Source organism: Diorhabda sublineata, chromosome 2 (genome assembly GCF_026230105.1).
Source record: "Diorhabda sublineata isolate icDioSubl1.1 chromosome 2, icDioSubl1.1, whole genome shotgun sequence".
Lineage (NCBI taxonomy): Eukaryota > Metazoa > Arthropoda > Insecta > Coleoptera > Chrysomelidae > Diorhabda > Diorhabda sublineata.
Window position 1 is genome coordinate 35,680,540 of NC_079475.1, and position 16,973 is coordinate 35,697,512.

A 16,973-nucleotide genomic window follows, 5' to 3' on the forward strand; every position below is an offset into this window, starting at 1 on the left:
TTTCACACCAAAAGAATCCGAATCAATCATAATCACTCCGAATCAAGTTGAATCTGATTGACCAAGATTCGGCTTCGAGCGCTCCGTTTAAATGTGAAGGGACTCTTTTCCCGCCTTCAGACCGGACGAATCTGGTTCAATCAGGTTTGATTCGAGGTCGCACTTGATTCAACTTGTCAGATTCCTCGTCCGGTCAGTCTTGAATCAACAACCATACGAGATGGACGTGGAGTAAATAATTTTAAAAGTTAAAGAAAATAGTGCGATTTATGACGCCAGTGATAAAAATCACGGCAACAGAAATCTCATATCTTCTGTGTGGAGGAAAATTGGCGAAGAATTAAACATTCCAGGTAAGAATTATTCAGGTTGATTTAGCTGGTGTGAAAGAATGGAGATGACGAATCAGATTCAACTTGATTCTGATTGATTCGGATTTGTTTGTTGTGAAAGGGGCCTAACCTTTCGTGATGATAGAAAAGAGCCAATAACATTTGTTTGCGTTTGTCCAAATAAAAAACTCATTATTTTTCATGATATCGACCATAAATACCGGATTACAAACAAAAGCACAAAAATAACACGCTTCAAAAAGAATTACAAAATTTTTAGGTTAACGTGAGCAAAGTCAAGTTTATGGATGTAGAATTTGCTACGAACGTCAAACGTCACATTGTAAGGGAAAGGAACTGAACTTGAATGCAATAAAAATGCATTCTATCTGTTCCTTGGTAGATTGTTATAAAAAAACGAAAAGGCGTCAGGGCGTGTACCACACCTTCACGTCACCGATCAACGACGAATGCTATAATGCATATTTCGATATAATTGACTGAAAGCAACAAAAGAAAAAAACACAATAAAATCAAAATACAAATTTAACAACGAACTACACATAATTGTATGAGAATTAACTGAAGTGTGCCCTTCAGGACGAAATGACCGCTTGCATCTTCTCAAATAGTAAGCTCTGATTGCTATTACAGAGTAAATAGTGCTCGTTTTTATCACTCATGCCATTTAAATGTTTAAAGGATTCGAATTATGATGCATAAAATAGCTCAATAATCTAATATGAAGTTATATTTCTCCATATGTTAATTATTTAATTTATTAACATTGCTATCGTAAATCCCGAAATTCAACGTGCAACAGCAAAAGCGATTTTACAGTATTCTCAATATTGTACGAATCCTACTGACTGCGAATTCGTTTTTTAAACATAATGTTTTAATTATAAATAATAACAGCTTTCCTTTAACAAATGATTTATTTCAAATTCAGGTGATAATATCAGCTCACCTGTTCACACTTTGATATGATGGGTCAAATGGAATGATAAATTGAGACATTCATTCAGTTCATTGTATTCTAACCCAAAATCCACTTGTCTATACAAAAGTGAAAAAAAAATAAATTCGCAAATCTTATCCACGATGTTAATCCTAGGCACTGATCAAAAAACAAGTAAATATACCCTCAAATTTATCAATCAATCTTAAAATAACTGAACTGAGTTATTTCCGTAAAATGAAAATTGGTGCTGCATCGGTAAGGAGGAGGTAAATATCCCAATTCATGTGATTTGAGTAAAGTTAAATGGGACGGAGAATTGAATGAGCTACACTTAAATGAAATTAAATTATCTGAGATTTCATGCAAAAGGAACGCTACTCAAAGTTTATGAAACAAAAGTTAGACAGAAGCTGAAAAAACACCTTCGTTAACAACTAACATAAAGATATATGTACAATTATATGTGAGGGTGTTATATTTTTGATAGGTATTATCGAATTCTCAACTCGTAACTTACAAATATTTTTTTGGCAATGTCATTGAACTGAGGAATAAGTTTACAGTTTAATTCTTTAGTCTGTAAAAAAGCATAGGCGTAGCAAAATATATATCTTTACGAAATCTAATTCGTTCTTATTTTCTTTATTTTTTTACATGTAATGTAATGTATGTCGTACTCAAAGCATGACATGACACAAAATAACGTGCAGTGGAATATAATCTTGACCAAAAACATGCACAGATGAAGCTCTTATAAGATATTAGAAATGTAACTTCATTAGTTCGATGTTATTTTTATTCCGGGAGAAAATCTCGTTACTTTTGATTTTACAAATAACTAAGTATCACACTGCTAATTGATTTGAATTAATATTTTCTTTGGTAATTCTAACCTTCTTTTAATTTTGGTTAGTGGCAGTCATAATACAATAACTAGAACTTTGCACGTTGCCTGACTTTATCAAAGTTATATTCAGTCATTACATTGTATTTCACTCGAATAATGTAAATGATTCTCTTCATTTCAACAAATTGGATCTTGCAATGTCTGTAAACTAAGGTATTTTAAAAGTGTCAAACAAAGTAGAGGTATATTTAATTTATAAATTGATACAATAAACATTTAACTTTTAAACTCTGCACAACTTTATTTAAAAATCTTTTTAATTAATCGTTACAAAAAATTACAGATTAGGCAAATAGATTGTAGTACAATTATTGCTTGATCATTCTTCAATGAGAATTTTAGTTATTAAAATAGTTTATATTCAATTATAAACTATGTAATATAATATAAATACAATGTTTTCTTGAGACATTTTATACTTGTTTTATGTTTATATGTTTGCATTTGCTGTTTTTGTGCTATGCCAGGCGTAGTACGCCTATGGTAGGATCTATCTCAAGCATGGTAAATTACAGGCATGCGTATTCGGAATATCATTTATATAAGTTTATTCGGTATCACAAGGTGACCTCTGATTGAAGAAAATAAGTTAAATCACTCAAATACTCCAGTAGTCTAAGTGCCGGCTTAATAGCAGGTGCGAGGTCTCGTAAAATTTTCACATTTTACATTTGTCAATACCGGTAATAACAAATATTTACAGAATGTCTACTCCTCAATCAGATACAGAGAGAAGAAAACAAATCAGTGTTAGAGGCATTGCAGAACTAGATGATGTGAACGAAATCAAAAAAACATTCAATAGACATCTGCATTATACTCTCGTTAAAGATAGGAATGTTGCTACATCTAGAGATTACTATTTTGCTTTGGCTTACACTGTTAAGGACCACTTAGTATCTAGGTGGATAAGAACTCAACAATACTATTATGAAAAAGATCCCAAGGTATGTAAAATATATATAAATTTTACATTGAAAATTAATTAAAGCAAACTACTTTTCTAGTCGATGAAATTTAGATATTAATACAAATTTGAAATACTCCCTTTTAGTGATAAAATTTTATAAGTATAATGAATTTTAATATTTTTTATAACAATAATCTCCATTTTAAAAATATCCTACATAAACTATTAATAAAGTAACTTGTTACTCATTGTTTTGCATTTTGAAATGTTGTTAATTTGCTTCTATATAATAATTGAAATACCGCCTTATCTATTAAATTTATAGTGTAAAAGTATTTTATAATTTAAACTGAAGCTCTTTATATTAAGTTGGGTACCACTAAAAGTTTTCCATATTCTTTGGTTAACAAAAATACATTATTAAAAATTGTACCCACACTTATTTTTAAATATGCTTAATATAAAAAGGAAGAAATTGATGCCAAATGTTTTGTTGGCACTTTTCTAACAAATGTTGTATAAAATATATGAAACCAAATAGAAAGTTCAAAGTGAATTATTTTCAACTAAAATATGATTTAAAAAGTAATTTGAAATTGAACAACTTGGTTTGAATTATGAAGAAGATTTAAAAAAATCCTAGATTCATAAAACAAAGTGGTCTTAAATGCAATAGTTGGGATATGCTTACAATACTGTTTTTATTCTTGGATAAGCCCACAATACTGATTTTACTCTATATTGTAATTTTTTAATACAATCCTAAATTTACCAAGTCATCAATGTCAAATATATTAAAGCATTGTAATATTTAAGTTTTAGTAATACTAATTAATTCTAATCAAACTAGTTACAATGGAACATATTGATGGTGAACAAAGTTATTTCACATTTCAGTCTCATTTAGAATTTTTGTTGTTTATTCAATATCCAGGAAAGGGAGATCGCCTCCTCTTCCAAAGGCAACCATCCCGGTATGAAAAAAAATTTATCAACTGTTTCAATTTAAATAAATTCCTGCTCATGCCATTGTTACCAATTAGTTAGTAAGTTATTTCAAATAAACATTAAAGTTGGCAAGACTATATATATAAAACATGGCTGCAGGCCTTATAGGGCTATGGTTTAAAGTGTCCCGCTTTTCTCCTACTTTTTGTTCACAGCTGCATTGCACCAGTTTGATATCCCTATCTTCTATAATTTTCCTTTCAGAGTCTAGTCATTTTCTCCACTTGTTAAAGCTCTTTTCGCTCACCTATTTTCTTCCATTCTGTCTAGATGCCCGAACCAACGCAGTCCTTTTGCTATTAATATATAGCCGATCTCGGAAATTCGTTCTCCTTTCACCTTTTTCTACTCCTTTCTCCCATGTATTTAGCCTGTTTTCCTCCCTTCTATTCTTAGCTTCGCATTCCTAGAGATATCTTTGGATCTTAAAAGCTTTTCTAGAGCTCCAACTGTTTTATTGCCTCTTGTCAAATTCCTTAATTTCGTCCCCTTTACTTGTTACCTGATTGTTTTGCTCTGTTATGATTTAATGGTTTGTCACTTAAAAAGTCGTTCCCCATTTCCTTACACTTGGTCTTATATTCGTTGACACGTAAGCCATATCTTTTTGCTGTCTTTTCAAATAGTAAAATAGTAAAAATAATTTTTGTAGTTCCAGTTTTGTTCTGGTTATGAGCATTATGTTCCTTGGGATCGGAATCCACTACCTCTGAGAATCACCTCGTAAATTAAACTGTTGTTAATGGATCGCACTGTTTCAAGCCTTTTTTTGTTTCGAATTTTTCTGATAAGCTTCATTGTATGGCTACAATTTTTTCGGTTTTGTTTAGTGTCATTTTCACCAATCGTATTAATTTCTTAGGTGTTCCAAGTTTTGCTAGAGCTTGGAGTTTTCCTAATATTAAATCGTAAGCCTGTTTAAAGTTGATAGGCAAGACTATGCAAGAAACAAAAATGCTAAGCTTACTATACCGGTGACAGGATTAAACCTGTGCAAGCAAAAACTGATTTGTGTTAACAGAGGCTTATAATTCAGGTTGCGTTAAATAGTTTTCAAGACATAAATATTGAAATAATTAAATAAAAATAACGAAAGTAGATCCAGAATAGCCCGCAAATAAAAAACTAACACTCAAATAGAAAAAACCGAGACTTTTATTTGATTTTTTTTCCGCCATAAATACATATAAATGAACCAAGTGAGAATGTTATAGAAGTAAAATATTTGAAACATTTTGATCACTCAGGTTTTTTGGATAATCACAATTTTTTTTCATACTATGAAAAAAATTGTCATTTTTTATAATGCTTGGATCCGCCCCTGAAAACATAAAACTTTTTTACTGATACTCGACCACAACTGTAAAAACAAAATAATTATTTTGTTATTGAACTGTTAAATAACCTTTATTTTAATACATTTCAAAGTTGAATCTATAAATAATGAAACATACTTTGACTTCCATTTTTTATGACCGCAAAAATAAAATTTTTTTTCTACTGATAATTCAAGTATTCAATTCCAGAGAGTATATTACCTTTCTCTTGAATTCTACATGGGTAGATCCTTACAAAATACAATGATTAATTTGGGAATACAGACACCTGTGGATGAAGCCCTCTATCAGTTGGGTTTAGATATAGAAGAACTGGAAGATATTGAAGAAGATGCTGGTTTGGGAAATGGAGGTTTGGGTCGTCTGGCTGCATGCTTTTTAGATTCCATGGCAACTTTGGGTATGTACATTCTAAATACTGAATAAAGAGGGTTGAATATTAAAGATTTAACATATAGATTATCTATTTTGTGTTGGTAAAAGTAAAGTATAAAGTGATATATTTAGATTTTGAAAATCTATAATTAATTACATATTTCGTTAGCGTTTAACTTGGAATAAATAAATTAATTGAGAAATCTATGATATTAAAAATCCGACAAACTTTATTGTTATTGCAAAAGGATGTAGAATTGTTATTGGATATGCAGTGTAGTTGACAAATAATAACCAATAAGAAGTAAAATTAGTATGAGGTTAAGTTGGCTCCATGCCAGTGCCATTAAATTTGGAAAAATAAATTACGTCTCAATTCTCGACAGTTAGAATTTTTGTTGCAAACTGCTGTTATGATAAAAAAATGTAATATAGTAAATGTTTTATATCCTTTTCATATTGTAATTGTTGGCATAAATGAAATAAAAAATATGCAACCCAAAATTTAAAGTGCTTTATGCTGGATTTGTCATTAACTGTGGAATTTGAAAAGTAGCGAACTAAATTTTTAGGGCCAAAGTAACCTGCATGTTTTGAGCTTCGTCTACACTGTTTTCATCATTTTCCTTTTGTCATTCAAGTTATTTCTATTTTTGTATTTAAGAACAGCAGACAGATGATAGAAGTTTATCTTATTGCTACCACATTTTACAGCAGTCCAAATGAAAAGATCATTTTATATGTGTATTCAAGGAGCAACTTAATGCATATAAAGAAACTATATGGTGAAGAAGTTTTTCTAGTTAAAATTAAAAAATACGGAAATTTGCAGATTCAATATTTGCAGCTCTGAAAATATTTGTATATTATTTATCAAGTGGCATTCTGCCAAACTTAAAACTCTATACGTGTTAAATCTAATTTTATTTTGAGAATAAAAATATTAATAAGAAATAAATCAATAAAAAAATAACAAAAATTTCTAGTACAAGTAAACGACTTCTAGTTTTAGTCAATTATGAATGTTGAATCTTGCAAAACTTAACTTCCCATGTTTGTTATTGAGATTGTATTTGAAGCTTAGATATTTTCTACATACTTTTTACCACAATTATATATTCATTATTATTATTATTATTATTATTGGGGACAAAATAGATGCTACAACTGTTTTTTAGCTGGATTACAATAGCTTATAGTAATTGTATGTGTTTGGCTACAAGAAAAGAGTTTATAAATAATTTTATTTATATCCATTTCTTCAATTTGTGGTAGCATGATTTTTGTATAGCGAAAATAGTCTGAAGTTCCATAGCAGCTATTAGGATATAAATATCCAATATCCAAGTCAAGTTGAAATAAGATGATAATGTCTATATGAAAGTACTGAAGAACAATCTCTATTTGATTAAAAAAATAAATAATTTGTGACAATATGATGATCGACCAATTAATTAAAATTTCCATTTTCACATCTGTATCCATATTTTTCTATTTGTATTTAGATAGTTTGAGATTATAACTCTAATTCTTTGTATACTGACTGGTTGTTTCATGTGTCATATGCTTTGTTTTCAAAATTGTTCAGAAATTGTCATATAAACACCCTAATCTCGTTTCCTTTTACCAATATAGCTCTTTGATGTGGATCCAGACCCTCATGTACCTATCTCATCCACTATTTACTGTTTTTTGCCATATTTCTCAAGGTTTCCATCTTTCTGTTCTATCCATTTCATTCTTTATGTTAGAGTGATATTTCCAGCATTATTTTCTTTTTCATACTAGTACTTCTATTTTTATCCTGTTTAACTTGGTTTTTCCCACTATTTGGTTTAGGTATTGAATTTCCATTGGGTTTTTGTCTTATCTGCTCTCCCAATTGTACAATTTTTACTGCATATGCTACAACTGGGACTGCTATTTCCATTTTCACATATTTATCTATATTTTTGCATTTATTCGAAGATATTTTGAGGTTATTCTATCTGACTGTTTCTTGTTTTTCCTATTTATTTATCTATTTATTTCGTTCTTTTGGTTCCAGTAGTGTTTCCAGAATTATTTTTCTTTTCATACTGTTTCTTTCCACTCTTCTCTTTAGGTATTTAATTTCAATGGCGTTTTTGTCTTATCTGTCCTCCCATTTGTCCAATTTTTACTGCATACATTACAGCTGGGATTGCTATTTCCATTCTCAAATCTGTGACAATATTATTGTATTTTTTTAAAGATTTATGGAGATTATAACTAATTATACACTGACAGTCTATCACCTCCAATTATATTTTTGTGTACTATACTTCAAATTAATTGTTTTATGTAATCAAACATATTCAAGTTATTATAAAAATATTTATTGTAGGAATGGCAGCTTATGGTTATGGTATCAGATACGAATATGGTATTTTCGCACAAAAGATTATCAATGGCGAACAACAAGAAGAACCAGACGATTGGTTGAGATATGGAAATCCTTGGGAAAAAGCAAGACCCGAATATATGCTACCTGTAAACTTTTATGGACATGTTATTGACACTAATGAGGGTAAAAAATGGGTTAATACACAAGTAGTTTTCGCCCTTCCCTATGATAATCCCATACCCGGTTATAAAAATAACGTGGTTAATACTTTGAGATTGTGGTCTGCAAAATCACCAGTGGATTTCAACTTGAAATTCTGTAAGTACCATGCTTTCTCAAGTCTCCTATCATAAATAATATATTTTCAATTCAATTCATAACTTTAAAATTATAATCCCTACAAATTGTAAATGAATATAATTTTTGCTTTTTCTAGTCAATGATGGTGATTATATTCAAGCTGTGCTCGATAGGAATCTTGCAGAAAATATATCCAGAGTTTTATATCCCAACGATAATTCATTTGAAGGAAAAGAACTTAGATTGAAACAAGAATACTTCATGGTCGCTGCTACCTTACAAGATATTATCAGAAGATTCAAAGCTGCCAAATTTGGTACTCGCGAAACTACAAGAACTAATTTTGATTTGTTACCTTCCAAAGTAGCCATACAACTGAACGATACCCATCCATCCTTGGCCATACCTGAATTAATGAGAATATTGGTTGATATTGAAGGTAAAACAATATTTTGTGTAAGATAAAGGAGAGCTTAGAACCAACTTTAATAGTTGCGTTTGCATTTGTTAATTAAAATAATATTTGACAAATCTTGTAATCATATCAGAACTAATTGGAATCACTATCCAAATTATATATATGATCTGATGTATTTCCTTTCTTCATTTCTTGTTACCTTTGCTGGTCACCTAGTTCGCCCAGCTAACTGTGGGTCTACCCTTTTTATCTTCTTCCAACATTAACATTTTTTTTTGTTTTCAATTACCTTTTCAATTCAATTTGTGTCCATTTATGGTCCTTATTAATAATAATTGTATTAGTCAAATAATTCACTTAGTTCTTTATTGCCTTGTCTTTACCATATTTCACCTACTTTCTTTCCTCTATAGCCACTTTCTTTCCCAGGTAGCTAGTATTTTTTGTTCTTTATACATTGTCCCAAATTTAACTAACATTTAGGTCTTCTAACCAATTTGTATGTTTACTTTATTTCCTTTCATAATTTTTTTTATTTCTATTATTTTATTTAGTCTCCTAGTGAAGTATGCAGCTTCATTTTAGATTCCTTGTCTTTATTCTCTTCACTCCCAGTCCATTCCATACACTATGTTTTTTCATTTATTTCCATCCCTTTTGTTTTCAACTCTGTTTCAAATGTATCACTAATTATCTTAAGTCTTCCTGACTCCTTGCTACTATTGCAACGTCGTTTGTAATCTCAATGTATATAAATTCAACCTTTAACGTATATAAAATATTTTTGTAATCGCTTTAATTTTAAATTCCAGCTGCATGTATTGTTCTCAAAAAGTAGCTTCTGGGTTGTTTGTTCTTCGACAGAAACAACGTTATTATGTTTGTATAATTTTTTTAAATTTACAATATTTCAAATTATTCTTCTATAACTTTCCACTACACTAGGGTAAAGTGGAACGAGCATTCAGCTATGGTCATTCTAATTAACCATGATATTCTCTTTAAACTTATTGTGGTAATCTTCTAAATACATCTTTGATTGATCTAATTCTGAAAATTATAAATCAACTTTTTATTTCATTCTATAATTATTGCCTTTCCGTTAATGGCAATAGGAAATGAATTATTTATTGCCACTACATAAAGCACATATCTACATTGTCTGAAGTATGTTGATTCTCTGAAGAAGATAACTTAGTTCTCAAAACATGTGTTAGAAAGTGTGAATATTTGTATATCCAATGGTTCTAGAAATTTGTTATAATTTGTGATAATAATTTGCTAATTCACCTTATCACACGAGGAATGTTCCTACTACTTTTAAATTTTTACTTTCTATAACCTCTTTAGGTCAGTGATAATAGATTTGTAAACATTTCAGTTTCGAAGATAACAAAATAAAAAGAATGTGCATGTTAGTGATGTGTTTTTGTATTGGTATATAATTACATCACACATTATTATGTCTAATGTAAATTATCATTAATTATATTTCAAAGCAATCCTATTTTTGTTCAAACTTTAATCCAGTGTTTTAATTATAGACATTTATTTGTACATTAAAATTTTTGGTTTAACAGTTTGTAACTTAATATTATTGTAATTTCATTATTAATAAGTTTTATTTTATGCACTCATTACCAAATTTAAATTGAACTGAGCAATTCCATCACCATTACGTTGTAATAACCTTTGGAACCGCACCATTTTATCGAGGAAATCCCAACTAAAACAAAAAAGGATTATGGATATTTAAATTTTCAAACCTACAAAATTATTATTGTTGGAAAAGAATGTTGAAGAAATGCCAGGAAAGCAAATCACGATTTTTGTTTAAGAGGATGTCTCACAAATAAACTCAAAGGCTACTAGATGGATTTCCATGAGGCTTTCACCAATAAATAGGGTGTTTCGTGGGGAAGGTTTTGGTACATAACAAAAAAATCAATTCAAGACGTCATGTAATCTATTAAAAATTGGAAAGTGTCCGACTCATGACCTTTACGACATTTATTTATAATACAAATTGACCAATCAGTCGACTTCCAATACTGACTAAACTATTAGAAAAGCGGCAAAAAATCAGAATGCTAGTTATCTTTAATAAAAACAAAGTTATTGCACAGAAGCAGTCAAGTACAAAGGATAACAAAATCATGCAAGACCTGGGAGATAGAAAAGTAATGCTCCGGGATATTCCATGATATAAATCAGATTTTTGATAAAGCTTAACACTTGGTTCTACTTTACAAAATTAGAAAATTCTTAGTTGCAGAATCCACAGACATCTATTTAACCGCTAATGAAATTATATTATAAATTAATATAGAGTTACCACACTTTAACACTAGAATATTAATCTCACTTTTCAACGCTATAAAAGAACTAATTTAATCAGGTTTTATTGATAATATACTACTTTTATATTACAATTATTATTTATTAACAAAAATATAATATTTTTCTTCAATTCAATGACATTACATAATTATCCTTTTTACTAGCATTCTCACTGAGTCCATAATTTTCTCTTTAATTTAAAATATTTGTTTTTTAACTAATATAAACTGGTACTATCTGAAGGCCCATGTGTTCAACGGCCCCTTGGTCACACACAATGTAACTATACTTATAAACTAAATAGGACTAGCTATAGGACAACAGCTTCTCTTTGTCCAACTTTGCAGTCAAATTCGATCTAATATTTCAAAATTTGTAAAATCGATTTGCACAGTCCAGGTAGAAGAAGTATCAAATATCTCCTTTGATGCAAATGGTTATCCTTGATTGCTGCAGTTAACATAAGCATCCCGATAAGAGCTCCAACCTCAATAGCATCTGATGATCTGATGAAGTGGCAGACACATTCTTGTATTTTTCAGATTTTAATGCAATTTCAAAAGAGTGTAGTTCCAGGTCTAATGTGCATAATATTTCTTGCGTCTGTTCTGCTTCGTTACATTGGTTTTAGCGAAGTATGTATGTTTGTGATCTTCACTTCGAGGAGGTGCATGGTTATTTACCTGAACGTTTTGATTTGAAGGTAAATAGTGCGCCAAAGAAGAAACCTTATCCTCACTATCTGATTCATCAACCGGCTCAACCTCCAAGTGGTCTTTCTTCTTATTTGAATTTTCCTTATTCCTATTATCTGCTACTAATAGCTGAAGAAAAAAAATGGTCTGTAAATTTCTTTAGAAACCAAATCTTGACAAACCATGAAACTATTTGAAAAATAATTTCTTTGATAACAAACAAATTATAGTTTTCTCTAGTTAAGGTTAAGACAGTAGAAAAATGATATATTTAGTATAAGCAACTTCACTAGTTAAAAATCTCTATGTCCAAATGGCGTCTAAAAATTTTTTGCTATTATTTTTATAAAAAGAATTTTTAAATGTGTCTTTTGTTATCTTATATTTGATATTAAAATATCTGATGTTGAAAAAACTATTATCAAAATGTTAATTCAAGGACGTATCCATAAAAAAAAAACAATGCAAACAAACTGTCGATGATAAACTATCATATTTTATATAACCTTACTATTTTATTTAGCGTAAATAATGATGCAACAAAGTTTTATAAATGCTTATGACAATTAAAAAATAATTAAACATTGCGATAAAAAATTAGTTACTTCAAATATGCAAACAGTGAATTTGTATATATTAAAAACACTGCTGCTGAAATGTGATGGCTGAAACATCAGATGGAATCTTACTGGAGAAACCATACCAGCTAATAGGTCTCAAGAGATGTCACATCAATAATAAACTGAACAAATGGCTAAATAATCACATGGAGTCTTACTGGAGAAAAATTCCGAGCTTAAGATTTATAACCATACCAAATGAGAAGTCACATCAATAGTGAACTGAACAAATGGCTAAATAACCAGATGGAGTTTCTCTGAAGAGACACTCCAAGCCTAAGAAAGTCCAAAGCATTCATAAACAAATCAGCTAAAAATTCTGAGATGTCCAGAGACGACAATAAACTAGTGCTCGGTCTACTGACAAGCCACTGCCCTGTCGAAGCAGAGAGACCGCAGTGCAAGAAGGTCTGCATATTTTGGAAGTAGAACAATTAGATATAGTCATGCACAAGACATCTTTTAGATACCTCAAACAATCTAGATGTGATTTTATTGGAAGGAGCCCAATATCAACAACGTGCATCTGGTACCTCACAATTATTAGCCGATATATATTTCATTATTAGAAGCTTATGTTGACAAATATTCATCATTATTCTGACTAGCCTTATTCAATTCCTGGATATTCTGAATCTCAAATCATCATGGTATCTTGTCCCAATAAATGGACACATTGGATATTAGGTGTTAATATACAAATGGTAATTGATAAAAAAGCAATTTTATTTTTTTAAGGACTCCCGTGGGAAAAAGCTTGGGACATAACTGTCAAGACATGTGCATACACCAACCATACCGTTCTTCCCGAAGCTCTCGAAAGATGGCCAACTTCTTTGTTAGAAAGTATTCTTCCTAGGCATTTGCAGATCATTTATCACATAAATTTCTTGCATTTACAACAAGTCGAAAAACGCTGGCCCAACGATTTGGACAGGATGAGACGTATGTCTTTGATTGAAGAAGAAGGCGGTAAGAGAGTTAATATGGCACACCTTTCTATAGTTGGTTCACATGCTGTTAACGGCGTTGCCAGAATTCATTCAGAAATTATTAAAGCTGATTTGTAAGTATTTTTCCACTACAACAAAATCAATCCCAATATAAATTTAATTTTTAAAATTTTAATTGATACAAATGAGGAAGACAAATTATTTTTGTTTGCAGATTCAAAGACTTCTATGAATTAACTCCAGAAAAGTTCCAGAACAAAACCAACGGTATTACTCCGAGGAGATGGCTGTTACTCTGCAATCCTGGTTTGAGCGATTTGATTTCAGACAAAATAGGAGAAGAATGGACTGTTAAACTCGATCAATTGAAGCAATTGAAAAAGTGGGCTAAAGATCCAAACTTTCAAAGGGCAGTTATGAAAGTTAAACAAGAAAACAAATTGAGATTCGCCCAACTTCTAGAAAAAGATTACGGCGTCAAAATAAATCCTTCATCCATGTTTGATATTCAAGTTAAAAGAATCCACGAATACAAGAGGCAACTTCTCAACTGTCTCCACATCATCACTCTTTATAATAGAATAAAGAAGAACCCTTCAGCAAAGATTACTCCAAGAACTATCATGATTGGAGGTAAAGCTGCTCCCGGTTACTATACAGCCAAGAAGATTATTAAACTTATCAATATGGTGGGAAACGTCGTTAATAATGATCCTATAGTCGGAGATAAACTCAAAGTCATATACTTGGAAAACTATAGAGTCACTTTGGCTGAAAAAATCATGCCAGCTGCAGATTTGAGTGAACAAATTTCTACAGCCGGTACTGAAGCTTCAGGAACAGGTGATTTGATAAAATTTAACTATTTACTTGATTAATTGTCTAATAAATTTTTCCGACTATTATTACATTTTACTTTACTTGATAATTATGTATTGAAAATCTCCCATTCTATTATTTTCCTTTTACCTTTTCATATATTGGATCAGAGCTCTGGTTCCTCCTGTACCATATTTTCTTTTGCTGTTTTCCTTAATTCCACTGAAGTTTTTTGTGTCCCCGGTTACTTCATTTAATCTATCTATTTATTTTTTGTTTTTAATGGTTTTTTCTATCTTTCAGTCTTATAATAAGTCTATACCAATTCGTCAGCTTCTTATTTATTCTTTCTGTTATCGATTCTTGTCATACTTACAATTTCTTTAGCAACACATAAATTAAATATTTTATGCTTAGTCTGTATAGATACTGAGAGGTATAAAGTGAGCTTTTAGAACCTTTCTGACTATAGTTTACCTCAATGGGATGAGTTCTGATTTCAATGCTGTAATAGTGAAATGCCTATATTTATTTGGAAAGTGTTAGTTTTTTTTTAGGTAGTAATTGATAACGTATTTTGATAGGTAACATGAAATTTCAACTTAATGGCGCCCTAACTATCGGTACACTTGACGGTGCCAACGTCGAAATGGCCGAAGAAATGGGCAATGAAAATATTTTCATCTTTGGTATGACGGTAGACGAAGTGGAAGCCCTTAAGAAGAGAGGTTATAACGCTATGGAGTACTACAATAATAATCCCGAATTAAAACAAGCTGTGGATCAAATTCAAAATGGATTTTTCAGCCCCGGAAATCCGGATGAGTTCAAAGATTTGGCTGATATTTTACTCAAGTACGACAGGTTCTTCCTGCTCGCTGATTATGAAGCTTACATCAAAAAACAAGATGAAGTCAGTGCTGTGTATCAGGTACGTTCAAAATAAATTTTCTTTGTATCCTGCAAATATCTCTAAACATATGTACTAATATAAGCAATCAGTACATTTTAAATATGCAAACTGTTGGTGAAAATAATTTATAATTGTTTCAGAATCAGTCTAAATGGTTGGAAATGGCGATAAATAACATTGCAAGTTCTGGAAAATTCTCCAGTGATCGCACAATCATCGAATATGGTAAAGACATATGGGGAGTATCACCCAGTTACGAAAAATTACCCGATCCATCTATTCCGAGAGAACTAGCTTTAAAAGATAATTAAATATCTTCTTTTTATATAGATTCTCGTCATTATACGACTTTTGTAAAGTTGTATCGCTTAGTATCAATATTAGGATTTAAGTATTCTTCAATATGTAGTATAAATATTGTTGGTTCCTTGAAATATTTTACTTGCATAAAAAATATGTACGTTTAGTGATAGAAGTACAACATTTTAATTCAAGTACCAATAAGTCTTTTAAATTGGGGATGTTTATAAATTTCTTCCACCTAATTTTTAACTTTATTAGTGTATTGAACCAGAACAAGATATTTTTTTGTTATAATCGACAGAATTATCAAATAGCACAATTATTATGAATGAAAATCAGAACAAAATCACCAATAAAATTATGTTTTTGCCTAATTTCTTCCAATTAGATTTCTAATTATGCATGAACCGGCCATAAACTAATCGATTTGTGATCATAAATCTACATCAGAAAGTATTACTTATAGTTGTCGCAGAGTTGCAAACTCCAGTTTATGGCATGTAGGGAGGATTTCCAGTGAAAACTTCCCTTTTGGAAACTTCTAAAAAATGTAAACATTTATACAAAAACGTTTAGAATCGATCGGTTTGAAAACTTTGAAAAAGGTTTGGGCACACTTAAGTCTTTCTTCATATTTATTGCTGTATTTGCTGATTTCTTCTTTGATGCTGAGAACTTTCAAGTCTCTCTCTCTCCATTATTCTGTTAGGGATGTACCATAGAACGGCTCTCTAACAATAAGAGGAACTTTATATGGAGTAATCTATTTGAATTCCAATATTTTCGATATAGTATACTCAAAATGAATATTTGTTCTACTTAATTCATAAATTGTTTATATTTCTTATTGAAAATTAATATTTGTATCAAAATCTGTTATATGACATATTTATATCGTATTTTTACATTGAAAACTATAATTTAAAAACCATTACAAAGGTGGTGTAGATTTTTATAAATAGTAAAAATGTACTTTGTAAAAAAAAAATTTAAAAAAGTCCTTTTCGCTTTACTATATTGTCCGATAAGCCCGAATAATTTTTTAAAAATCTCGATTTGATCAGACTGTAGGTAGTAGAAATTAATATCTTATTTCGAGTGCCATTAGTAAACATTTAATTAGTAATAAAAGCAAGTGATAATTATTTTAGACTGCCAGATTTTGTTGAAAGAGTATAAATATTATTTTAACATTGAACCTGAACCATCATGAACAAATTGTTGTTAAAGAGCACTAAAACCTGAAATATTTTTATATTGTTTACAAAGAAGTTTTAAATATACATGTGGCATGTTTCTGAATAGTTTATTTTTCTTGTTAAGATTATTAATAAATATATATGTATCTATTAAAATGGGTTTTAATCAAATTATTTTAATATATGTATATGTTAGGTCAAAATTTTTTTTAGTT

The 16,973-nt window shown here is 30.2% G+C and overlaps 1 protein-coding gene across 2 annotated transcripts; it reads left to right on the forward strand.

Moving 5' to 3' along the window:
* Positions 1 to 2,726: 2,726 nt before the first annotated feature.
* Positions 2,727 to 16,914, forward strand: LOC130440503 (glycogen phosphorylase). 2 transcript variants are annotated; one of them, XM_056773691.1, is made up of 9 exons: positions 2,727 to 2,840; positions 2,907 to 3,150; positions 5,648 to 5,858; positions 8,199 to 8,516; positions 8,635 to 8,937; positions 13,310 to 13,637; positions 13,739 to 14,367; positions 14,928 to 15,274; positions 15,397 to 16,914. In XM_056773691.1, exons 2-9 carry the CDS (start codon positions 2,908 to 2,910, stop codon positions 15,565 to 15,567), a joined length of 2,550 nt encoding a protein of 849 aa, XP_056629669.1. In that variant the 5' UTR covers positions 2,727 to 2,840; position 2,907; the 3' UTR covers positions 15,568 to 16,914. The 2 variants fall into 2 exon arrangements, with proteins under 2 accessions (XP_056629669.1, XP_056629670.1); XM_056773692.1 differs by having other exon boundaries at positions 2,739 to 2,847.
* The last annotated feature ends 59 nt before the right edge of the window (positions 16,915 to 16,973 follow it).